Source organism: Chiloscyllium plagiosum, unplaced genomic scaffold (genome assembly GCF_037043375.1).
Source record: "Chiloscyllium plagiosum isolate Xiang-an unplaced genomic scaffold, Cpla_swu_hap1 HiC_scaffold_12, whole genome shotgun sequence".
Taxonomy (NCBI): Eukaryota; Metazoa; Chordata; class Chondrichthyes; order Orectolobiformes; family Hemiscylliidae; genus Chiloscyllium; species Chiloscyllium plagiosum.
Window position 1 is genome coordinate 74,746,943 of NW_028270150.1, and position 27,240 is coordinate 74,774,182.

Genomic DNA, 27,240 nt, shown 5'->3' on the forward strand with positions numbered 1-27,240 from the left:
TCACCTTAAATTTATGTCCCCTTGTAACACTCTGTTGTACCCGGGGAAAAAGTTTCTGACTGTCTACTCTATCTATTCCTCTGATCATCTTATAAACCTCTATCAAGTCACCCCTCATCCTTCGCCGTTCCAACGAGAAAAGGCCGAGAACTCTCAACCTATCCTCGTACGACTTCCTCTCCATTCCAGGCAACATCCTGGTAAATCTTCTCTGCACCCTCTCCAAAGCTTCCACATCTTTCCTAAAGTGAGGCGACCAGAACTGCACACAGTACTCCAACTGTGGCCTAACCAAAATCCTGTACAGCTGCAACATCACTTCACGACTCTTGAATTCAATCCCTCTGCTAATGAACGATAATACTCCATAGGCCTTCTTACAAATTCTAACCACCTGAGTGGCAACCTTCAAAGATCTATGTACATAGACTCCAAGATCCCTCTGTTCCTCCACCTGACTAAGAACCCTACGATTAACGCTGTATTCCGCATTCTTATTTGTTCTTCCAAAATGGACAACCTCACACTTGGCAGGGTTGAACTCCATCTGCCACTCCTCAGCCCAGCTCTGCATCATATCTAAGTCCCTCTGCAGCCGACAACAGCCCTCCTCACTGTCCACAACTCCACCTATCTTCGTATCATCTGCAAATTTACTGACCCACCCTTCGACTCCCTCATCTAAGTCATTAATAAAAATTACAAACAGGTACTGTGTGAAGCAAGGTAAGGCTGGTTAGAATGGATCACAAGATGGTAACTAACGTGGTACTCGTATTACATTGTTATCAAGTAGCACTCACGTGGCAATAAGCTGCTCACTGGTGTTCATGACCACTCAGTTCCTGACCTGATTTCAGATATCTGGAGATTAACAAGATTCAGTGCAACACCTTATGCAGATAGTCACATATATTTGTGCCCTTGTCACCGAAGAACTCATGGTGCCATATCCTACTAATAACTGTCAAATTCACGTTTAATATCTATATTCTTCCAATTCCTACTGCCTATGTTATTCTCACTGTGAATATTCACACACACATAAATCTCTGACCACTGTTCCCAGTGCCCGCGAAATTCCTATTCTTTGACGTTCCTGCGTCAATATCTGCCAGTGTTATTTCTAGCCCCGTTGTGTTTGACTCCCTGCGCTGTTTCTAAAGATGTTGGCAGACTGCCACGGGGTGGGAGTGGAAACTGTATTCCCAATCCCTGGCTCCTCCCCCTGGACAGTATCGGCCAATCCTAAACCGAAGGAGGCCGGGTTAGAACGCAATGGACATGGTCATGGCAATGGGTCAGCTGACCGTATGTTGTGTCATCGGTTTCCCCGGTAACCGCTGGTAACTTCAGTGAGTGACAGCGGATACAAGTGATGGGTGGGTGGGGAGGGGAGGGCCAAGCTTGCGGGCGGCCCATTTGGAAGTAAGTCACCTTATTGTTTTTTTTCCCCCCCGGATTGGTGTTTGTGGAAGAGGGTGTTGGAAGGTCGAGAGTGCAGCTATGAGCGAGGTAATCGCGTCGCCTGGGATGCTCCAGTCTCTCCCCATGCTGGTTTAAACAGTAACACAGGCACTTCCTTCAAGCGGCTTCCTGAGCTCGTTGACAGCAGCTGGACTACTTCTGGCATTTTGTCCAGCAACTCCCCAACGGCAATCGGTTGAAACGAGGGACAGTGTTTTTTTTCCGAAACCCGGTGTTGGTGAGAATGACAACAGCGAGCTCCTCGAGGGATGTGCTTGGGGGTGGTGGTGGGGAGTGTGACATTTGCTGTTAACTTCTCATCATTTGCTTGCAGGCAGCCTAAAGATCCCAAGTTTACAGATCGGATGCGGATCAGTTGCTAAGGGATTATTGTTGAATAATTTACAGGCTACCGGTTTACAAACACCAGTTCAACGGGGTGTTTGTGTATCATTCCTCGGTTCAAATTCTCACCTAACTTTAATCGGCATGTCATCGAGTAGCAACAGCAGGGGAAAAGGCATTTCAGTCCGTTGTGTGTTTGTAGCTCTCTGAAAGAGCAACTCACCTCAGCTCAGCCTTCTCTCCGTAGTCCCGCACATTCCTCCTCAAGATTATAGTCCAATTCCCTCTTGATTTAATTTGCCTCTGCCACACTCTTTGTCTATCACTTGCTGGGTGAAAGAGAATTTCCTTGAGTTACCATTGCATCTGCTACCTTAAATCTGTACCCTTCGAATTTTCATCCTACCACCAATGGATTTTTTTAAAGTTAGCTGTACCTCATTTTATTTTACAGTTAATTTACACTGACGTTCAATAAGTTAATTTGTTTCCCGATTTCTCTTGAGTTAGTCTTAATCATTTTATTAGCCCGATTCTTGTCTCTCTACTTCGATGCTACTGTTATTTCTGCCAGACTTTCTTTCACCTAACCGTTTAAAGTCTTACCTACAGCCGGATTTTTCGTTTCTCTTAGGTCCTTGGTTCAACCCCATTTCAAGTATAGCACACCAGTATTATAGGTTCTCTCTGCACCAGTAGTGATGGCACTGTGAACTCAAGCCAGTCCCAGCCTCCCGCACAGCCACAGGCTCTTGCCATCTACCCCATGTTATCGCATGTGGTTGAAAAGTCCATTTTTATTTGGAATATTATTATCAGTGAACACTGTAGAATTGGGATCCCTTAAGTGATCTGCATCAAAATCCAAAAGTGGAACCAATGTTCCGCACAAAGAATATACAAGATGCTGAAAAAGTCAGTTAATACTTGAATGTGAATGGCAAACAAAACATATTCATATTGGTATTACACCTTTAACAGAGTAAAATGCCCCAGTGTGCATCACAGGAGTATTATAAAACAAAAGGCGATACAGAGTCACGTGAGGAGATATCAGCTCAGATGATCCAAAACTGAGTTTTAGGAAATGTCTAAAAGAGGAAAATGAGGTGGAGAGATGTGGAATGGGAATAAGCCTCAAAATTAGGGGGAGCAGATTTCGGACTGAATTGAGGAGGAACGTCTTCACCCGAAGGTTTGTGAATCTGGGAATTCCCTGCCAAGTGAAGTCATTGAGTTGTATGGCATAGTAATGGACACTTTGGTCCAACTCATCCATGCTGACCAGATATCCTAAATTAATCTAGTCCCATTTACCAACACTCGGCTGATGTTCCTCCAACCCTTCTTATTCATATACCCATCCGATGCCTTTTAAATGTTGTAATTACACCAGCTTCCACAACTTCCTCTGGCAGCTCCTTCCATTCATGCACCACCCTCTGTGTGAAAAAGTTACCCCTTAGGTCCCTTTTAAATCTTTTCTCTCTCCTGCTGTCTAGTCCTGGACTTCCACACCAGAGAAAAGACTTTGTCAACTATTCTATCCATGTCCCTCATGATTTTATAAACATCTATAAGGTTACCCCTCATCCTCCGATACTGCAGGGAAAACAGCCCCAGCCTATTCCAGCTCTCCCTTTGAGGTTTCCTCATTGAATGTTTTTAAAGTGAAGATAGATAATTTTTTCGAATAGTAAAGGAATTAAGGGTTTGGGGAGAAGGTGGGTAACTGGAGCTGAGGCCACAAAAAGATCAGCCACAGTCTTATTGAATGGCAGAGCAGGCTCGAAGAGGTAGTTAGCCTAATCCTGCTTCTGGTTCATATGTTATGTTCCTGAGCTTAGAGCAAAATCAACCGAAGGCAATAATTACCAATGATGGAGTGATTAAAGTTGGGGATGTTCCAGAGGTCAGATTTAAATGAGGAGAGATATCTCAGAATGTGGGACTGGAGGACATTACAGAACTAAGGGAGGGATGATAGTATGGATGGATTCAAGACCAAGGGAGAGACCTTTAAATTCAAGACTTTACTTGACTGGAAGATACGATAGGTCTGCAAGCACAAGTTTGATAAGTGAACAAGACTTGGTGCAAGTGAAAACAGAAAGCAGAGTTTCAGATTACCTGAAATTTACATAAAGTAGAATGTGAGAGGTAACCAGGAGTGCATTGGAATAGCCAAGTCTAGAGATAACAGAGAAAAGAATGTGGGTTTCAACAGTAATTGAGCTGAGATGGGTAATGTTGGGCGTTGTTATAGAGAAGAATATAGATGGAACTAATGATGGTCTGAAGATGTGATTAGCCAGATTAATATCATTAAACTCAAGTGCATGCCTATGCCAAAATTTCAACCTTTGTTTTCTTTCAAATGATGTCTGTTTGTCTGATTTCCACCATTCTCTGTGAATTTTCTCCGTAAAACACAGGTCTGCACCAAAAAGGCTCTAAGATATATGATTTATATTGCAAAATTATATGTATTAACCCCTGCTTGAACTGAAGATGTGTGTCCATAACCATGAAACCTATTTCCAATTTTAGAAAATTGTCTGAATCAATTTTATTTGATCCTATTTTCCATGACTGTAAGACTAAATGTTAGTAAATGCATGCAAGTTTGTCTTGTGATTATAAAACAAAAGACATAAATTCGAGGTCAGAATTTTCTCACATCCTACCTTGTACACGTAAGAGCGTATGAGTTTGCTATAAGATAGTAATCAAAGGATTTACAGATGGCATCCAAATAAGTCTTCACTTTGAAGGAAATTATAGAATTTACAGCAAACAAACAGACAACACGGTCCAACTGGTCTTTGTCAATGTTTATATTCCACACAAGCTCAAGAAAAGATCAGAGGAATACACTGTGGATGCTGATAAACAGAAATTAAAATGGGGAATATGAGAAAACACTCAGGTGAGATGACCTGGGGGTTGCAGTGAGAGAGAGATTCACTGAGGTTCTTGTAGACAGAGGAGGAGAACTTCTTCAAGGTAGGCATCATTGCAAGAGGATTTGCAGTAAGCTTAAAATCAACTAGGCAAAAGTGAGGACTGTAGATGCTTGAAACCAGATTCTAGATTAGAGTGGTGCTGGAAAAGCATAGCAGGTCAGGCAGCATCCGAGGAGCAGGAAAATCAATGTCTAGGGCAAAAGTCCTTCACAGGGTTAAAAAGCCTAAAAGGATGAAGGGCTTTTGCCCAAAACATCGATTTTCCTGCTCCTTGGATGCTGTCTGACCTGCTGTGCTTTTCCAGCACTACTCTAATCTAGACTCTGGTTTCCAGCATCTGCAGTCCTCACTTTTGCCTAAAACACTCAGGTGGTCAGGTAGCATCAGCAGAAAGAGAAACCTAAGTAATGTTACACGTCGATGATATTTCAAGTGTTTCCAACATTTTCAGTGTCTTCCTGTAAAGCTTCTACAGCTTTTCAGATTGGTCCAAGTGATGACAATCTGGGCCTTGAGAGTGTATGCTAAGCTGACCTTATTGTACAGCATCTCTGAAGTGCTACTTTGTCACAAATAATATTCATTGGGTGAGGTGTTAGAAGCAAATTCATGCATCAATGCAGTGTCATTCATTATCTCAGGATGAGCACAAAATGTGTCACATCATAATTAAGTTTCTTTTGTGTGAAGGAAAGACACTTTGAGTACAAATAGTATTAAGATAAATGAATGGGCAATTAACCTATTTTTGGTGGGGTCAGTTGAGGTAAATACAAACTGGGCATTGGAGAATTACCCTACTTTCTTTATAGGTGCCATGGAATGTGTTACATACACCTAAGAAGGTAGAAAAATCTTACTTTACCATCTCTGAATGTCGTTACTTACAACTGCACAGCACTTGCTCAGTGCTAATCAAAGTGTCAGCCTTTTTAACCTGTGATGTGAAATTTCCCCTGTCTTTCTCAAACCAATCTAAATCTTTTTCTGTTATCCTATTTGTTCTTTTTCGAAAAACACAGACACCACTTCGGTTTAGGTGACGGTCATTCCATCTGTACAGTCTTTCTTAGTACTAAAAATGATTACAATAATTTGAAATACTTCTTCCCCTTTCATACAATCCTTCCAAAACACTAATCACAAACCTAATAATTTTCCATTTGGTCCGGCACTAAACGATAATCCAGAAATGACTACCCTAGAGATCCCCTCTGGGATATAGAACTTAATTTATTGAAATCCTCTTTCACAATCTTAAACCAATTCTGATCTCTGTCCTTTTGGCAGTATTTGCTCGTTAATGTTAATAATCTTGACACATGAGAATCAGGGACCAATGATCATTTTAAATATAATTTAAATTCCACCAATCTCCCCACACTCCTCATTGTAGAATCTGCCAGAATCTACACTTATCTATTCTTACCACTTGTGCCATTTCTCCCCTTGGTAATTTATTGCTTTCCATTGCCTTGTAATTCATCATGATTAGCTCTCCTCACGTCACCCTTTTTGTCCATGTCATTGGTATCTAAAAAAGTGACCTTTGTCTTAGATCCTAAGCAGTCAGGTTGCATTTTACGTTACTCAACCATCTGTGTGTATCACTAAGATGCATATGCCTTGACATTGAATTTAATCTGTCATTCGATCATTTGTCTATTCTATCAATTCATCAATATCTCATTGTAGCTTATTTGGTCCTCAGAATTTTTTACAATATTTCCTATTTTATGTGCTCTGTTAATTTATGCATTAATCTCCCTTGCCATATATCTAAAGTATTGAAGCACACAGCTGTCCTACAATATCCTATAGCACACTTTAAAATGTTCTTAACTCACACTTTGTTTATTACTTGTAAACTAACTAGATTTTACTCCAATTTGCTAAACTTTCTCTAATTCTGCAATTTTGAATCTTGTGCATTAGTGTGAAGTGTATAATGAGAACACACCAGCATTGTGGTTGTGTTGTGCTCAACTATTGGGATATTGAAACAAACATTCTATGTCTTGACAGATGATTGTTACATTATAAGCTTCCAAAATAATCACATGATCATTATAATTTGTTGCTTCTTGCATAATCTCACACTTAAAGAGACATTGACGCAAAATCCAAAAGAAATGTGCAATGACATGGAAACTCAGAAAACAGATTATCATTGAAAGTGACTTTATATAAGTACTTTGCCAAAAATGAACATTATTATACCATTGCCCTGACTTTTATTTCCCTTAGTACTCCTTTCCATCTCACATCGTTGCAATATACTGTCTGGATACTGCAGCAAAAGTGCAGTTGTACTTTTTTTTAGGATACTGCAAGTCAAAAGTGATACCTGCAACAACTTAATTGCAAAGGAAAAAATGCTTTGCATACTGGGAGGTTTCTGTGAAGAGAGTAAAGAATGATCAGATCTAAAAAGTTAACTCTGTTTCTTTCCACAAATACTGACCTCCCTGATGAGTATTTTCAGTTCTTTCTGTTTTTATTTCTGATTTCCAATATTCACAGTATTTTTTGCTTTTGTAATTTCATACCATGTTTGCTTCTTATATCAAGTACCATTCCATCAACAGTTTGTTGGCCCTTATCACGTCCAGAATGCACCAGGTACAATCAATAATCAGTGCAATCAATGTTCATTTATATAAAGGCAATTCACACAAATCAAGTCAATGTATTGCCAGTTTCTTGTGTCAAAGTAATACGATTATATATCTAACAATAAATTCTTACACTTTTTTTTCAATCAAAAAGAATGATGGTGTTGATCCTATAGAAAAGGAAACGAAAGAATCTGCAGATGAACCAGAGGCGGAAGCTGCAGCAACGCCAGAGGCGGAAGCTGCAGCTGAACAAGAATCGGAGGCTAAAGCTGAGGTGGAGAGTCCAGATGCTGCAGAAAATGAGACAGCAGCTGAATCAGATGTGGAAGTTGCAGCTGAACCAGATAAAGCTGCTCCTGAACCAGATGCAGAGGCTACAGCTCAACCAGATGAGGATGCTGCAGCTGAACCACTTGCAAAGGCAACAGCTGAATCAGAAGGAGAGGCGACAGCTGAACCAGAGACGGAGGCAACTATTGAACAAGAAACAGAAACGCCTGCTGAACCAGGTTCACAGAAAGAAGCAGAAGCCGAGCCCAAAGATGAGCCAGATGTGCCAACAGCAGCTGAAGCAGGACCAGAGCTGTTAGCCAAACCTGAATCTGAGCCAACAGTTGAAAGTGAACCTTCTGTTACAGCTGCAGTTGATTCTGTCATTCAGCTTACAGCTGACACCACAAAACAACCTTCAGCTACCCCCTCAGATATAGTTAAGATGGCCCAGGAGCCTTTACCTTCTGAAGACAAATTTTCAGCCTGTTTTGAAGATCCTTATATTCAATCTGTGCGTTATATGGAGAGACACAACATTCTACAGATGTTTCAGGTTAGTGTGTTTTTCAAAGTCTATGGCTGACTATTGATCTGCCTCACGATCTGGATGTAAATTTATTGCAAGAAAGCATTTCCTTTTCATGATATATGCTTAATTTGCCTAGCCCTTCTAAGAAGTAATGTGTTTCAATTCAAAATTGTCAGTTATTGGCTGAACAGCTAGTTTATGATGCCAATAATGTTGGTATGATTCCTGTACCAACTGAGGTTACTGTGAAGGTTCCATCTCACAACCTTGCTGCTCGCCTGAGGTGTGGTGACTCTTAGGTTAAACCACCACCTGTCGTCTCTCGCTCTCGCTCTCGCTCTCTCTCTCATGAGAAGGATCATTATGGGACTGATGATTTTTCCACTATTTCAGTTGCTCATTGTTATCCCTCTGTCCTGACCCATTGTTCAGACTTCGTATATGATAATAGACTGTCAAAGGTAAGTAACTATCCAGGGAAATTAAAATTTTTCAGTCCTCCTATACTGTAATCTGACTTTGTCCAATCTGAATAATTTTTCTTTATAATCTTGCATAATGGGGAATTCTGAGGAATCAATTTGTGAACATAAATCATGGTATGGTAGTAATTTTGTACGTGTTCAAAGGTGTGCATGAATAACTTATATTGGATCATATAATGGCTACGGTGTTGAATACGCATAAATTGTTCCAGTATGGTAGGATGACCCAGTCTCTTTAAAAGCCAATCACGGATAATTCTTAAATAATTTTATCAACAATTTATTACATTGCAGTTCTGAGTTACTTGGGTTAACAACATGAATAATAGCTGTTTCACTCAGTCCAGAATACTTGTGTGGTGGAGGCAGGGGAGGAGAATATATTAACTGAGTTTAGCATATGTAGTGTACTGAATTATGGTACTTAATATCAGGAATATTGATTAGATATAAAGATAACTTGGCTTTTTAAACTATGATCTTCCAGGATTTCAGGAGATTTTCATGTGCTCAGCCTAGAATAGCACATTACAGTATGGAGGCTGTGATCTTTAGGAACAAACACAATAACTGCAGTTATGAAAAAAATTCTGGGAAAAATATATCTTGAATTTAAACTAAAAATAAAATATAACAGCAAGGGAGAAAATGAGCCAGTAAATGGAAAACTAATTGTGTGACGAGATGAGATCATGATGAGTTTCATTGTATGATGTATGTACACATTCAATTTTTACAGAGAAATAATTTTGTAAAAATCCAAATAGCTCATGCAACAGCACCAAAGATTTTCAAGTCATTGAATTTCATGTTTTACTGTCGTAAACAGACTCAATAAGGTTTTAAATTATGTTTTATTTTACAGAGAATGACTGAAAATCTGGTATATGAAAGACCGGACGATCCCCTTGAGTTTATGTTACATCAGGTATGAAAATCACTGCAAAGATGTTGCAAATCTATTTTATAAATTAAATCGCTGTCAGCTAGGGTTTTCCTGATTAGAGACAGGGTTTTCCTGATGCCTCCGTAGGTAAATATACTGTGAAATGTATTGATGTAAATGGAGTAGGTTGGATTCTTGATCTGTACTGAGTTACTAGCTCAACAGTACAGTCTTAAGGTGACACAACTGATGTAATTTTCTCTGGTTTAGAGGGAAGGATTTACAAGATTTTCCACTTACTAATTACTGTACTGGATATGCATGTCCACATAATACGGTAAAGGAAGTAACATAGAAATATGGAAAAAAGGAGCAGAAGTGGGCTATTTTGCCTTTTGAACCACCTCCTTCATTCAATATTATCATGGCTGAACATCCAACTCAGTTCCCTGTTTCTGCATTCTCCCCATACCCTTTGAACCTCTTAGCCCAAAGGTAGTATCTAAATTCTTCTTGAAAATGTTTTGGCCTCAACCACTTTCAGTAGCAGAGAATTTCACAGGCTTACTACTTTCTGGGTGAAGAAATTTGTCCTCAAAGACCATAAGATATAGGAGCATAATTAAGCCATTTGGCGCATAGCATCTGCTCTGCCATTCAATCGTAGCTGATATGTTTCTCAACCCCATTCTCCTTCATTCTCCCTGTAATCTTTGATCCTCTTACTAATCAAGAACTTAGCTATCTCTGCTTTAAAGACACTCAAGGCTTGGCCTCCACAGCCTTCGGTGGCAATGAGTTCCACAAATTAACCATCCTCTGGCTGAAGAAATTCCTCCTCATCTCAGTTCCAAGGATCATCCCTTCACTCTAAGGCTGTGCCCTCAGGTCCTAGTCTCTCATGGAAACATCTTCTCTATGTCCACCCAATCCAGGCTTGTCAGTATTCTGTAAGATTCAATCAGATCTCCCCTCATCCTTTTCAACTCTCTCAAATACAGAACCAAAGTATTCAAACGCTTCTCATATGACAAGCCCTTCATCCCCAGGATCATGCTTGTAAACCTTTTCTGGACACCCTCCAATGCCAGCATGTCTTTCTTTAGTTACAGGGTTAAGGAACTTAAATGGTTGTAAGTTTGAGCGACTGTCGGATAGGCAGATGGAAGATATTACACAGAAGTGTTTTCAGGTTAGTCTGATCTGAGAGTAGGGTAAAAGGCCGGCACGACATCGAGGGCAAAAGGGCCTGTACTGTGCTGTACTGTTTTATGTTCTAAAACTGCTCAAAACGTTCTAAATACAGAACCTTATACAGTCTCAGCAGTATATCTCTGCTACTGTATTCCAGCTCATTTGAACTATGAACTGAATGCCGACATTATATTTGCCTTCCTAACTGCCAAATGAATCTGCAACTTAACCTTAAGAGAATCCTGAACTAGCACTCCCTAGTCCCTTTGTTGTTTAGATTTCTGAAGACTTTTCCCCATTTAGTAAGTATCCCATGCCTCCATTCTTCTGACCAAGGTGCATAATCTCACACTCTCTGACATTGTATTCATGTGCCACTTCTTTTCCTACTCTCCCAGCCTGGTCAAGTCCTTCTGCAGCCTCCCCACTTTCTCAACACTACCTGTCCCTCCACCAGCCTTTGTGTCGTCTGAAGACTTAGCAACAATGCTCTTAGTTCCTTTGATCTTATTTATTAATGTGAATAGTTGTAGACCCAGCACTGACCCTGTGGAACTCCACTAGTCATCAACTACTATCCCCACTCTCTGCCTTCTGCCACTGAGCCAAACCTCTATCCATGCCAGTACCTTGCCCCTAACACCACAGGTTGTCGCCTTATTTAGTAGCCTCCTGTGTGGCACCTTGTTAATAGATTTCTGGATATCTAAATCGGTCACGTCCACTGGTTCTCCTTTGTCTAACCTGTCATTACCTCCTTGAAGAATTCTAATAGATTTGTCAGGCATGACCTTTCCTGCTCGTTGGATGCTGCCTGACCTGCTGTGCTTTTCCAGCAACACATTTTCAGCTCCCCTTGATGAAACCATGCTGTATTCACCCTATTTTCCAATGTACCTCCAAATACTCTGCAATCTCATCCTTAATAATGGACTCTAAAATCTCAACGACAACTGAGGTCAGGCTGACCAGCCCATAGTTTCCTCTCTTCTGCCTCCCTCCATTCTTACATTTTACTTTGACCATTTTCTAGTCCTCTGGAACCCTCCCTGCCTCCAGTAATGCCTGAAAGATCATCACCAATGCCTCTACAATGGTCCGAGTGATGTAACCATTTTCAGACCTTTCAGCTTCCCCAGCACCTTCTCTTTGGTGAGAGCCATGCCATTTATCCCTGCCCCCTGACTCTCTCAAAGTTCTGGTATGCTGCTGGTATCTTCCACTGTGAAAACTGATGCAATGTATATATTCAGTTCCTCGGTCATTTGTCTGGTCACTCTCACCAACTCTTCAGCCTCATTTTCTAGCAGTCCAGAGTCCATTCTTGCTTTTCTTTTATTTTTTATATATCTAAAAAAATTCCTGCAATCTTCTTTTACATTACTAGCTAGTTTACCTTCATATTTCTTCTTCTCTGCCCCTTATTATTTTTTAAATTATTCTCTCTTGGCTTTTGAAGGCTTCCTCTGGCTTCCCACCAATCTTCACCACATTGTATGCTTTTCTCATTTGCTTTTATGGTATCACTGACTTCCCTTGCCAGCCATGTTTGCTACATCCTCCCCTTAGTATGTTTCTTCTTCCTTGAGATGAATTTCTGCTGTGCCTCCTGCCGTTGCTAATCCAACATCTTCCATGCTAGGCTCCCCTTCCAATTAACTCTGGCCAGCTACTCCCTCATGTCTTTGAAGTTACATTTATTCAATTGTAATACTGTTACATCTGATTCAAGATACTCCCTCTCAAACTACAGGGTGAATTCTATCATATTGTGGTCACTGCCCCCTACAGGTTCCTTCATCTTAAGTTGTCTAATCAAGTCTGCCTCATTACACGTTACCAAATCCAGAAATGCCTATTCCCTAGTGAACTGTACCACAAGCTGTTCAAAATGTCCATCCAGTAGACATTCCACAAATTGTTTTTCTTAAGATCTAATGCTATCCTGATTTTCCCAGTCCACCTACATTTTGAAGATTCCGGGTTATAGTCCAACAGGTTTATTTGAAAGCACCTGATTACCCCAGTCCAACACTGACACCTCCAACCCATGATGATTGTAATAGTGCCTTTCTTACATGCCTTTTCTATCACCTGATATATTTTCTACCCGACATCTTGACCATTGTTAGGAGGCCTGTACATAACTCCCATCAGGATCTTTTTCCTTTGCGATTCCTCAATACTACCCACATAAATTGTATATCTTCCAACTTCCTCCTGAAACATAGAGTCCAGGTAACTCTCCCGCTCCCTGATGTGTTTTAGTGTTCGAAGTTCAGACTCCAGCTCACCAACTCTAAGCTGGAGTGCCTCCAGCAACCAACATTTGCTACTCATGTGGTCACTATGAACTAAAATGGGGGTCCACCAGCTCCCACATAATGCCTGGCCAAGTATCTCGATTTAAATTACCTCATTCTTAATTTGATTTAAAAAAAATTTTGGACTGATCTTAAGTTTGTAACCTTAAATATTTCCCTATTTACCTTCAATCTGAAAGTAACCTGTAATATAGTCAAATTAGTAGCTGTCACTCACCAGCCAATTAAGCTATAGTTTACCTGTCTCAGTCCGAAATGATTCGCCCATATCCTTAAACTGTGACCCTCTGGTTCTGGACCATCTATCTTGGCTTCAGTGTGCTGTGACTCCAAGATTTATTATATCACCTGCTATTCAGCATGCAGACCGACAAATTAAGTCCTTTAAGCTGAAGTCAAGAACATTAGTCAACTCCAATGAAATCATACTCTGTGATTATTTATTTTTCATTCAAGACTCCCTTTTTAGAGATGTGTAGAGCAGTAATGTTAAATTTTCTGGCCCGTCACTATATAAGAATATGAGAAGTAGGAGCAAGAGTACACAGTTCAGGCCCTCGAACCTGTTCTGTCATTTGATATGATTATGGCTGATCTAATTGCAGCTTCAAACCCATTTTCCTGCCCACTCCACATAACCTGTTAACCTGTTACTAATTTAAAATCTGTCTATCTCCTCCTTACATTTATTCAATGTCCCAGTATCCACTGCACTCTGGGGTAGTGAATTCCAAGGATTCACCACCCTTTGAGAGAAGTAATTCCTTCTCAGCTGTGTTTTAGGGTGGCACAGTGGCTCAGTGGTTAGCACTGCAGCCTCACAATGCCAGGGTCCCAGGTTTGATTCCAGCCTCGGGCGACTGTCTGTGTGGAGTTTGCACGTTCTCCCTGTGTCTGCGTGGGTTTTCTCTGTCTGCTCCGGTTTCCTCCCACTGTCCAGGTGAATTGGCCATACTAAATTGCCCATAGTGCTAGTTGCATTAGTCAGAGGGAAATGGCTCTGAGTGGGTAGCTCTTCGGAGGGTCGGTATGGACTGGTTGGGCCGAAGGGCCTGTTTCCTCACTGTAGGGAATCTAATCTAATCTAAATCTGCCAGCCTGAAGCCTAACACCTATGATGCCTCATTTTAGATTGCCCCACATGAGGAAATGTGGGCTCAACATCTGCTTTGTCACTCTCCTTTAGCACCTTATATACCTTATATTATCATGGTCTCTTCTTTACCAAATGATACAACAGTGCCCAAACTCCAAGCTTGCAGCAAAATAAAAGACTGCCAATGCTATCTCGATGTATAAATTTTAGGCATTGAGCAATGTTTTCCCACACCGCTGTTAGGATCATGACGACATCTGTCAGTCCTTGGTGTTTGTCTTTTTTTAACCTAAACCACCAGAGTATGGTGAGATTCCAGTTTAGTTTCCCTTAACAAGGATACATTAATACATTTAGCTCCGGATTTCTTTTGATTAATTATAATTTAACTTAGCTCATCGTCAATGACTTCAAAATTAATTTTCTGTCAGATACCCATTTATTTTTAAAATTACCAGCATAATTTTCTGACCGTTGCTTATAATAACAATTCTCTTCTCACAGGGGACTCACTGTGCTTTTATAAATTGTCTTTGTACTGAAAAAAATACTTTCCTGTTTCTTTTGATGTTTGTAAATATTTTCCTCATATATAGTCTTAACTTGCTTCTCTTTTAACCCCAAATCCCTATTTCACATTACCCATTTGGATTTTCTTATTACTATCTATTTATTTTGGTTTCAAATCTCTTTGTCTATGACATTCTAAAACTACTATTAGTTTCCTTCAGTTTGATGGGATAGAATTATTCTGAACTTTGCAGTTTAGGTCTTTTAAAACATCCACTCTTCAAGGATAACCTTTATGTAAATCTCCTCTTCCACTTTATGAGGACCAGCTTGCTCATATTTTTCTAAAACTGTTCTATATTTCTAAATGTTGATACTTATAAAATAAGATTAGGATTGGACTAATCCATCCTTCATGACTGCTCCGTCATTCAATATGATCAGGCCTCTTCATCTAAGTCAGTATCCTGTTCATGCTTTCTCACTAAATCTTTTGTTCCCTTTAGCCCTAAGAAGTAGAACTGCTTCTTGAAAATATTTGATGTGTTGGGTCCAATTGCTTTCTCTGGCAAAGAATTCCACAGGTCCACTACTTTCGAGGTGAAGAAATTTCTCTTCATCAAAGTCCTAAATGGCTTACCTCATTTCCTTAAACTGTAACCCCTGGTTCTCTGCTCCCCAATCATTTGGACATTTGTTTCTGCGTTTACCTTGTCAAGTGCTGTAAGAATTTTATGTTTCTATGAGATCCCTCCCAGTGAACATAATCTAGTGAATAAAGTCCTAACTGACCGAGTCTCTCATCATAGATTAATGCTATCTTCCCAGAAATCAGTCTAGTAAATCTTCTTTGCACTCCCTCCATAGCCAGAACACACTCAGACAAGGAAACCAAAGTGTACAGTCCACTGTGTTCTCACCAAGGCCTGGACAATTGCTGCAAGACAATCTGCTCTTGTAGTTGAATCCACTCACGAAAAGTTTACCTACTTCACCATTGCTGCACCTGCATGCTTACTTTTAGTGACTGATGTACAAGGATGCCCATGTTTGTTACATTTCCCCTTTCTAATGTATAGTCATTCAGATAATAAGCTGCCTTTCTGTTTTTGCCACCAAAGTGGGCAACTTCACATTTATCCATGTTAACTGCCATGCATTTGCCCATTCCCTCAATTTGTCCAAATCACACTGAAGTATTATACACACACACACACACACACAGGCAATCCTATACACACACATACACACGGACACACATATACACAGACATGCATACAGACACTCACACACCCCCTTACAGACACACACACTCCTACACTCACACAGGCATCCTCTTAGAGACTTAGACCACTCTACATTCATGCACACACATATACACTCTCTCACAGGCACTCACAACCCCCCCCACCCCAGACACGCACACACACTCCCACACTCCCACATGCACCCCTTCACAGACTTAAGACACTCTACACTCACTACACACACACACATACATTTTCTCACACTTACAACCCCCAACCCAGACAGACAGACAGACACAGACAGACACAAAGACCCACATGCGCACATATATTTTGTGGGGTGAATTTGTACTTGCAGAGTTACATTGTACTTTGCTCAAAAACTGCATGAATTCATGTACAACTCTGTTATCTCACTTTTTAAATTAGAATCAATCTAAACATCATGGCACAGACAGAGAACACAGGGGGCCAACACCTTCAACATATTGTCTAGCTAACATCAATTGTTACAGTTAACCTGAGAATGCAACTTTTTAAAATAAAGGTTTTGTGATTTATACATGAAACTATCATGGTATTTGAACAGATGAAAAACTCAACAGACAATCAAGGTATTTTTCAATGTATAATTTCAATTACATCAAATTTTTGCTATAAATTCTGTGCCTTACAATTGTGTACTCCACAATCACGTGATGAAGGAGCAGCGCTCCGAAAGTGAGTGCTTCCAATTAAACCTGTTGGACTATAACCTGGTGTTGTGTGAGTTTTAACTTTGTCCACCCCAGTCCAACACCGGCATCTCCAAATCATGACTACCGTCGACACCACGAACTGCTGGCTTAAAGTGGAGAGGATCTCCAAGAAGATTACACATATTGACACAGACATCAAGTTTCTACAGAAATGCAGACAAAGCAGGAAAGATCCCAAAAAGATCACGGGTCACGAACCCACTCAAGTCGACCTACAACACAGAATACGCAGAGAAACTTTGCCACCGCACCTCTTGTAAACTCCTCAATCATCTCGTGCACCAACTCTACAGCAGGCGCCACAACCTGGGAATTCAGATGGAGTCCACACTCTCAGCCTGCACTGAGGATACATCAGTACAATTATGTGAAATTGCCAAACAGACAAGGCGACAAAACTACACCACGTACATGCACGCCAAGAACATAGAACTGGAGAAACTTGGCATTCTCACCAGTAGTAGCAAAGCCCACCCTGGCACCACAGTTGACAACATTGTCACTGCAGGGAAGTCTATTATCAACTTATCGGACCACACCCTTTGACCGGAAGAGATTGAAGTCCTGACCAGGGGTTCTCAACTTCTGCCCCACCACAAAAATGGACCTATTGATTCTTGCAGCAGACACGGAGGAGTTCATCAGATGAATGAGACTCCAAGAATTCTTTCAAGGTGCCAGCAGTGATCCCACTGAGCCCACTAATGAACTGGAACAGTCATCACAGGGATCTGTAGAGGAGCGACCAAAGAAGGTGTCAAATTTGACCCCACCAGAGGGCCGCTGCCCTGGGCTTGACATGTATGCTCAAACTGTCAGGAAATATATAAATGCCAGATTCATCAGCCATACTCACAAGGTAGAGCAAAACATCACCCGTTCACAACGCAATGCCATCCAGGCTCTCAAAACCATTGTCATCAAACCAGCAGATAAAGGAGGAGCCGTTGTCATTCAGAATAGAACAGATTACTGCAAGGAACAACCAGGAACACTACAGGCAACTACCAGCTGATCCGACGAAAGAACACACCCGTGAATTAAACACATTGATTAGGACTTTGGATCTAGTCCTTTCGAGTTCCCTACGTACGTAATTCTCGTGTAGGCGACTTCTACTGCCTTCCAAAGGTACACAAAGCCAACACACCAGGACGTCCCATCTTATCGGGCAATGGGACCCTGTATGAGAATCTCTCCGGCTATGTTAAAGGCATCTTGAAACCTATTGTACAGGGGATCCCCAGCTTCTGTCACGACACTACGGATTTCTTACAGAAAGTCAACACCCACGGATCAGTCGAACCAGGAACATTCCTCGTCACAATGGATGTTTCCACACTCTACACCAGCATCCCCCACAATGATGGCATTGCGGCAACAGCCTCAGTACTCAACACCAACAATTGCTAGTCTCCAAACACCATCCTACAACTCATCCTCGATCACCAACGTCTTCATCTTTGACAACTAGTTCTTCATCCAGACACATGGAACAGCCATGGGGACAAATTTGCACCCCAATATGCCAACATTTCATGCACAGGTTCGAACAAGACTTCTTCTCTACGCAGGATCTCCAAGCAACATTATATACCAGGTACATTGATGACATTTTCTTCCTTTGGACCCATGGCAAGGAGTCACTGATAAAACTACACAGTGATATCAACAAGTTCATCCCACCATCAAACTCACCATGGACTACTCTCGACTATCTGTCTCATTCTTGGACACATGCATCTCCATCAATGATGGACATCTCAGCACCACACTCTACCGCAAACCCACAGACAACCTCACAATGCTACACTTCTCCAGCTTCCACCTAAAACATATTAAAACAGTCACCCCGTATGGACAAGCCTCACGCATACAACGGATCTGCTCAGATGAGGAGAAACGTGACGGGCACCTGGAAGTACTCAGGGATGCCCTCACAAGAACGGGGGTACGATGCTGAACTCATCGACAGCCAGTTCTGACGTGCCACAGTAAGGAACCATAATGACCTCCTCAGGAGACAGACATGTCCTGCAACCGACAGGGTACCCTTCGTTGACAGTACTTCCCAGAAGCTGAAAAACTGCACCATATTCTTCGTGACCTGCAACACATTATCAATGAGGATGAGCACCTCGCCCAGACCTTCCCCACACCTCCACTGCTTGCCTTTAAACAACCGCCAAACCTCAAACAGATCATTGTTCATAGCATGCTGCCCGGCTCTCAGGTCAACTCTATACAATCCTGTCACGGTAGGCGCTGCAAGACGTGTCAGAGTGTGGACATGGATACCACCATTACACGTGGGGACACCTCCCACCATGTACGTGGCAGGTACTCATGTGACTCAGCCAGCGTTGTCTATCTTATTCGTCGCAGACAAGGATGCCCTGAGGCATGGTACATTGGGGAAACCGAGCAAAGGCTATGACAACGGATGATTGGGCATCACACTACAATCAACAGACAGGAGGGTTCCCTCCCAGTTGGGGAACACTTCAGCAGTCCAGGACATTTGACCTCAGACCTTTGGGTGACTATCCTCCAAGGCGGACTTTGGGACAGGCAGCAGGCTGAGCAGAGGCTGATAGCTACGTTCCGTACCCATAGGGAGGGCCTCAACTGGGACCTTGGGTTCATGTCACACTATAGGTGACCACCTTTGCACTATACACACACACAGACACTCCTACACATACACACTCACACGCACACACACAGGCACTCCTATACACACACATACACACGGACACACATATACACAGACACGCACATTTACACTCACACACACCCTTACAGACACACACACACACTCCCACACTCACACAGGCATCCTCTTAGAGACTTAGACCACTCTACACTCATGCACACACATATACACTCTCTCTCACACTCACAACCCCAACCCAGACAGACACACAGACAGACAGACACAAAGACCCACATACACACATATATGTTTGTGGGGTGAATTTGTACTTGCAGGGTTACATTGTACTTTGCTCAAAAACTGCATGGATTCATGTACAACTCTGTTATCTCACTTTTTAGATTAGAATCAATCTAAACATCATGGCATAGACAGATAACACAGGGGGCTAACACCTTCAACATATTGTCTAGCTAACACCAATTGTTACAGCTAACCTGAGAATGCAACTTTTAAAAAAAGGTTTTGTGATTTACACATGAAAGAAGTGAAACTACCATGGTATTCGAACAGATGAAAAACTCAACAGACAATGAAGGTATTTTTCAATGTATAATTTCAGTTACATCACACTGTAAATTTTTCCTATAAATTCTGTGTCTTCCAATTGTGTCCTCCACAACCACCTGATGAAGGACCGGCGCTCCGAAAGCTAATACTTCCAATTAAACCTGTTGGACTATAACCTGGTGTTGTGTGATTTTTAACTTTGTCCACCCCAGTCCAACAACGGCATCTCCAAATCAACACTGAAGTATGTCTACATGCTCTTCACACATCACTCTCCCACTCAGCTTTGTGTTTTCTGCAACATTTAGTTCCCTTATCTAAATCATTAAAATATATCGTCAATAGTTGGGTCCAAGCACAGATCCCTAGTTACTGTCTGCCAAAATAAATCCTGTTTATTCCTACTCTTTGTTTCCTCTCTGCCAACCAGTTCTCTACCTATGTTGGTAATGTGCACTTAATTTTACATACTCATCTCTTATGTGGAACATTATGGAAAACATTCTGAAAATCCAAGTAAACCAGCTCCACTGGCTCCCCTTATCAACAACATTAGCTACGTCCTTGAAAAGTTCCAGGAGATTTTTCAGCATGATTTCCCTTTCATAATTCCATGCTGTCTTTGTCCAATCTTGTCACTGTTTTCCAAGTGTTAAATCTTTCGTAATGGACTGGAGCATTTTCTCCACTATTAGTGTCTGGCTAACCAATTTATTATTCCCTGTTTTCTTTCTACCTTCATTTTAAACAGTGGGGAATGGACTTATATTACTTAATCCATAGGAACTGTTGCAAATTCTGTTGAATCTTATAAAATGACCACCAGCAATGCCATTTTATTTAGTGCCACTTGCCCTAAATAGATTAGTAGGCTGTGGGATTTATTGGCCTTTAATTCCATCAATTTCCCCAACACAGTCTCTATGCAAATCCTGATTTCCTTCAGATCCTCCCTCTCACTAAATCCTGTGGGCTCCAACATTTTTGAGATGTTATTTTTTATACTCCTTTGTGAAGACAGAACCAAAGTATATATTTAGTTGGTCTACCATTTGTTTGTTCTCTTTATAGCTTCCCTTGTTTCTGATTCTAAGGGACTTACATTTGTCTTAATCTTCATTTCACATACCAACTGAAGCTTTTACAATCAGTTTGTATATTCCCTGCAAGTTTCCTCTCATACTCTATATTTTCTCTCTTAACAATTCCTTTATCCTCCTTTGCTGAAATCTAAACTGCCCCAGTTCTTAAATGTGTTGCTTTTTTGGTCAGTTGGCTGTCCCTTCGAGTCATAGAGATGTACAGCATGGAAACAGACCCTTCAGTCCATGCCGACCAGATATCCCAACCCAACCTAGTACCACCTGCCAGCACCCGGCCCATATCCCTCCAAAGCCTTCCTATTCATATACCCATCCAAATGCCTCTTAAATGTTGCAAATTGTACCAGCCTCCACCACATCCTCTGGCAGCTCATTCCATACACGTACCACCCTCTGCGTGAAAAAGTTGCCCCTTAGGTCTTTTTTAATCTTTCCGCTCTCACCCTAAACCTATGCCCTCTAGTTCTGGACTCCCCAACCCCAGGGAAAGGATTTTGTCTATTTATCATATCCATGCCCCTCATAATTTTGTAAACCTCTATAAGGTCACCCCTCAGCCTCCTACGGTCCAGGAAAAACAGCCCCAGCCGGTTCAGCCTCTCCCTGTAGCTCAGATGCTCCAACCCTGGCAACATCCTTGTAAATCTTTTCTGAACCCTTTCAAGATTCACAACATCTTTCCAATAGGAAGGAGACCAGAATTGCACGCAATATTCCAACAGTGGCCTAACCAATGTCCTGTACAGCCACAACATGACCTCCCAACTTCTGTACTCAATACTCTGACCAATAAAGGAAAACATACCAAACGCCGCTTTCACTATCCTATCTACCTGCAACTCCACTTTCAAGAAGCTATGAACCTGCACTCCAAAGTCTCTTTGTTCAGCAACACTCCCTAGGACCTTCCATTAAGTGAATAAGTCCTGCTAAGACTTGCTTTCCCAAAATGCAGCACCTCGCATTTATCTGAATTAAACTCCATCTGCAACTTCTCAGCCCAATGGCCCATCTGGTCCAGATCCTGTTGTAATCTGAGGTAACCCTCTTCGCTGTCCACTATACCTCCAATGTTTGGTGTCATCTGCAAACTTACTAACTCTTATGCTCACATCCAAATTATTTATGTAAATGACAAAAAGTAGAGGGCCCAGCACCGATCCTTGTGGCACTCCACTGGTCACAGGCCTCCAGTCTGAAAAACAATCCTCCACCACCACCCTCTGTCTTCTACCTTTGAGCCAGTTCTGTATCCAAATGGCTAGTTCTCCCTGTATTCCATGAGATCTAACCTCGCTAGTCAGTCTCCCATGGGGAACCTTGTCGAACGCCTTACTGAAGTCCATCTAGATCACATCTACCGCTCTGCCCTCATCAATCTTCTTTGTTACTTCTTCAAAAAACTCAATCAAGTTTGTGAGACATGATTTCCCACGCACTAAGCCATGTTGACTATCCCGAATCAGTCCTTGCCTTTCCAAATACATGTACATCTTGTCCCTCAGGATTCCCTCCAACAGCTTGTTCACCACTGAGGTCAGGCTCACCGTTCTATGGTTCCCTGGCTTGTCTTTACCGCCCTTCTTAAACAGTGGCACCACGTTTGCCAACCTCCAGTCTTCCGGCACCTCACCTGTGACTATTGATGATACAAATATCTCAGCAAGAGGCCCAGCAATCACTTCTCTAGCTTCCCACAGAGTTCTCGGGTACACCAGATCAGGTCCTGAGGATTTATCCATTTTTAACCGTTTCAAGACATCCAGCACTTCCTCCTCTGTAATCTGGACATTTTGCAAGATGTCACCATCTATTTCCTTACAGTCTATATCTTCCATATCCTTTTCCACAGTAAATACTGATGCAAAATATTCATTTTGTATTTTCCCCCATTTTCTGTGGCTCCTTCTTTGATCTAATACTGAACCTAATTTTCTTTGTTAGCCATGCTTAGTCTCCCTTTCCCATTTTATTTTTGTGTCAGACAGGATGCCAGAGAAATGAATTTGACCTTAATGTGTTTATTTTTTCATTTTTGTCCAGATTTACAACCTATAAATACAATGAAATGTAGATCTCCCTGGGAGGTTCACCATGCTTCAGTTCCTGCATTCTCCAAATTACATTACATGCAGTTTAGACGTTTTGCTTTGTTGTGAACTACCTCTTTTCCCACTTTTTGGTTGTAGCTACCTCCTTCGTGTGCTTCAAACTCTCTATGTTTGAAACCTGTCCATCATTCTATTTTTCTCTCTAAATATTATCATCCTCATTTACTTCTGTCTTTTCTATTTGTTGCTCGTGATTGTTTTTATTTCCCCAAATCTCCTTTCCTTTCTTAATATGAATAATTTGTTTTAACCATTTATGATTTAACCATCCTGATTTAACCATTATACCAGAACGTTAGCACTCATTTTCTTAAAATGTAATGTATCCTTGTCTAACATCTCCTTTCCATCCCAGAACTGAGGCCAACAATATTGAATCCCTCTTCCTGAAAATTAACATACCTTTAGCAATTCACTGAGTTACATAATCATCCTTTCCTTCCCTATCCGGGCAGTAATTTGTGAAAACATTCCTAAAATTACCACCCATTATGTTTTATTTCTAAGATTATTTTCTATTCTCATGAATTTGTTTTACAATAGTAGAAGTTATTGTTTTTTTTAATTCTTTGTGGGATTCGGGCATTGCAGGAAATGCCAGCATTTGTTGCCTTTCCCTAATTGCCCTTACTAGTACATTTCAGAGGCCAGTTAAGAGTTTACTGCATTTACTACATGTCTGTAGTCACATATAGACCAGGTCAGGTAAGGAAGGCAGATTTTCTTCCCGATAAGGTATAAGTGAACATGACAGACTTTTACAACATTCAATGATACTTTCATGGTCACCATTACTGAGACTAGCTTTATGTTCCAGATTTATCAACTTTCTACCAGCTATTATCATTATACTGTGTGAGACAGGTTGGTTTTGTTTTACTGATGTGATTTGCAATAACAATTTTACTCAGTAACAGAGGATCCACAAGTCCGGATATTAAATGTATGTGCTTCACTGAGGAGCAAATGATACAAAACTACAAGCTGTGGGATTATGCATGAATCCTCTCTAAAGATAATAAGGCCTTAGCACTATGGACCACTCTTTGGCTTGGGATAAGCAACTACATTCAGTGCGTAGCCCTGCTCGATTCCTGACTGGAGTCTAAACGGATGCTGCTTGCTGCTCTGCTATTAACACACAGAGCTTTTGTTGGGAATCTGATGCCAAATTATTCATAGATGAGCTGATTCTGGCTCAGGGTTTTGTACGCAGGAGAGCAGCAATCTCGTATCAATCTATTGGAAGTCATCCCTCAAGCCAAATGTTTAGCTTGATTATTTACCTAATTGGTTCCAGATGGACTATGATAACCAACTGCTATCCTTTGTTTATTTTTCACATTCCTTACCAGTCTGTGTGTCATATTCTTTATCCTACTACCTGGGAGGGAACAAATCAGACCTCATGCTCATTCTTGAATGTACCAAATCAACTAACGATTATATCCCCTATCGTTAATGCATTTTTGGTCATGGTGATTAATCTATCCCACCAGTTCCCACCACATTCCTCTCTTTGAGGCATTTCATATTTGTGTTTAGATATTTATTTGATAATTCTGCCACAGTGCTAATTTTCTCCAGAGGGATCTAGAGCTTCAAATCTGTTAATGCCAACAATTATTGGTTTTCTTCCACCTTGTATCTTGCTTTCCTGCCTTTCTCCACCCCTTAGATAGTCACTAATCTTTCTCTTCCATAACCTGTGCTCTGTGTCCCATTGGTGTGACTACCCTTTCAATGTCTTGCACCAAAATTTGTTCTCTTCCTGGGCTAAATGTGCTGGATTGTCTTCATTTTCTTCTCATTCTGAGATTTTCAGTTCAAGCAATGCATGTTCAAAGATACCATGTCACTTCTTATGTTACTTTTATTCCCTATTCATTCCTCCAAAAAATGTTAATAATATTTGCTTAAAGAGATAAGATATACATGCATTTGGAAAGACAGCATTTGTTTAGGAATAGTCAGCATGGCTTTGTGCGTGGGAGATCATGCCTCACAAATGTATTAGGGTTCTTTGATGAAGTGACCAGGAAGGTTGATGAGGGCACGGTGGTAGACGTTGTCTATATGAATTTCAGTAAGGGCTTTGATACGGTTCTACATGGTAGGCTGGTCTGGAAGGTTAGATCACATGAATTCGGGGGAACTAGCAAATTGGATATACAGTTACCTTGATGGAAGGAAGCAGAGGGTGATAGTGGAAGGATGCGTGTTGGACTGGAGGCCTGTGACTAGTGGAGTGTCTCAGGGGTCGGTGCTGGGCCCATTGCTGTTTGTTATCTATATCAATGATTTGGATGAAAATGTATAAGGCATGATTAGTAAGTTTGCTGATGACACTAAATAGGCGGTATCATGGACAGTGAGGAAGATTATCATACATTGCAGGAGGATCTTGATTAGCTTATGAAGTGGGCCAAGAAATGGCAAATGGAGTTTATCGTAGAATCCCTACAGTGTGGAAACAGGTCCTTCAGCCCAGCAAGTCCATACCGACCTTCGAAAGAGTATCCCACCCAAACCCAATCCCTATTACTCTACAGTTAGCCCTGGTTAATGCACCTAACCTACACATCCCTGAACTCAGTGAGCAACTTAGCATGGCCAATTCACCTAACCTGCACATATTTGGACTGAGGGAGGAAACCCACACAGACCTGGGGAGAATGTGCAAACTCCACACAGACAGTCACCCGAAGCTGGAATCGAACTCAGGTCCCTGGTGCTGTGAGGCAGCAGCACTAACCACTGAGCCATCGCGCTGTTTATTATAGATAAGTATGAGGTCTTGCATTTTGGAAAGTCAAATCAAGGTAGAAGTTTCATGGTGAATGGTAGGGCCTTATGGAGTGTAGTGAAACAAAAGGGACCTTGGAGTTCAGGTGCATGGTTCTCTGAAGGTGGAGTCACACCTAGACAGGGCAATGAAGAAGATTTTTGGCACAATGGCCTTCATCAGTCAGGGCACTGTTTGTAGAAGTTGGGAAGTTATGTTGCAGTTGTACAGGACATTGGTGAGGACGCACTTGGAGTATTGTGTTCAGTTTTGGTGACCTTGCTGGAGGAAGAATGTGATTAAATTGGAAACAGTGCTGAAGAAATTTACAAGGATGTTGCCTGGACTCAACAGTCTGAGTTACAGGGAGAGACTGGACTAGCTAGGACCTTTTTCTTTAGACTGTAGGAGACTGAGATGGGAATCTTATAAAAGTGTATAAGATCATGAGAGGCATGGACCGGGTGAATGCACTCAGTCTTTTTCCCAGGTTTGGGGAATTCGAGGACTAGAGGGCATTAGTTTAAGGTTAGAAGGGAAAGAATAAAAGAGAACCTGAGGGGCAACATTTTTTACACAGAGGGTGGCATGCATAGTGGAAGTAGCTGAGGAGGGTACATTAACAACATTTAAAAGGCATTTGGACAAATGTATGGATAGGAAAGCTTTAGAAGGATATGGGCCAAATGCAAGGAAATGGGGTAAGTGTGGATGGACATTTTGGTCAGCATGGACCATTTTGGGCCAAAGGGCCTGTCTCTGTGCTGTAGCGCTCTTTGACTCTGATTCTTAAAATGTTACTCAGATTTGTTGAATTGTGACAATGCTTCTATCTATGTTGCTATGTTTGACTTTATCAGAATGCAGAATATGTTGATGTATTCTTAATTTCGGTCAAGTCAGATACCTCTTCTCTAGAGTCGGCACAATAAGTTAAAATTCACAGTACATATGTGATAATTGGCTGTTTCTGTTCCTTAACAGGTACAAGCGTTAATCTGGATGCGTGATAAAGAAATCTGCGTCGAATAACCTCTTTCCAGCAAACTGTTGCGATAAAGGCATTTTGAAGGATCTGTTATGTTTTGCTTTTTTATCAAGTCCTCCCTTACTGTTTCCATTACTGTAGTATTAAGTGCAGAACAGTGTACAAGTGCAAGTGACAATAATCACAAAATAATTGGTTGAGGTCGAAACTTATTACCCAGCAGAAAGGAAGAAAATCAGGTCACCTCTATTTGCATTCATGTATAGTTGCATGTTTTTGCTGCTACATTCTTTAGTTTTCTGAAAAGCAATTAAATAAGTGAAAACATC

The 27,240-nt window shown here is 41.3% G+C and overlaps 1 protein-coding gene across 2 annotated transcripts; it reads left to right on the forward strand.

Moving 5' to 3' along the window:
• The first annotated feature begins 1,410 nt into the window (after positions 1–1,410).
• Positions 1,411–27,240, forward strand: tex55 (testis expressed 55). 2 transcript variants are annotated; one of them, XM_043700663.2, is made up of 4 exons: positions 1,411–1,515; positions 7,548–8,222; positions 9,549–9,611; positions 26,908–27,240. In XM_043700663.2, exons 1-4 carry the CDS (start codon positions 1,507–1,509, stop codon positions 26,953–26,955), a joined length of 795 nt encoding a protein of 264 aa, XP_043556598.1. In that variant the 5' UTR covers positions 1,411–1,506; the 3' UTR covers positions 26,956–27,240. The 2 variants fall into 2 exon arrangements, with proteins under 2 accessions (XP_043556598.1, XP_087849053.1); XM_087992927.1 differs by lacking the exon at positions 26,908–27,240 and adding an exon at positions 16,370–17,785.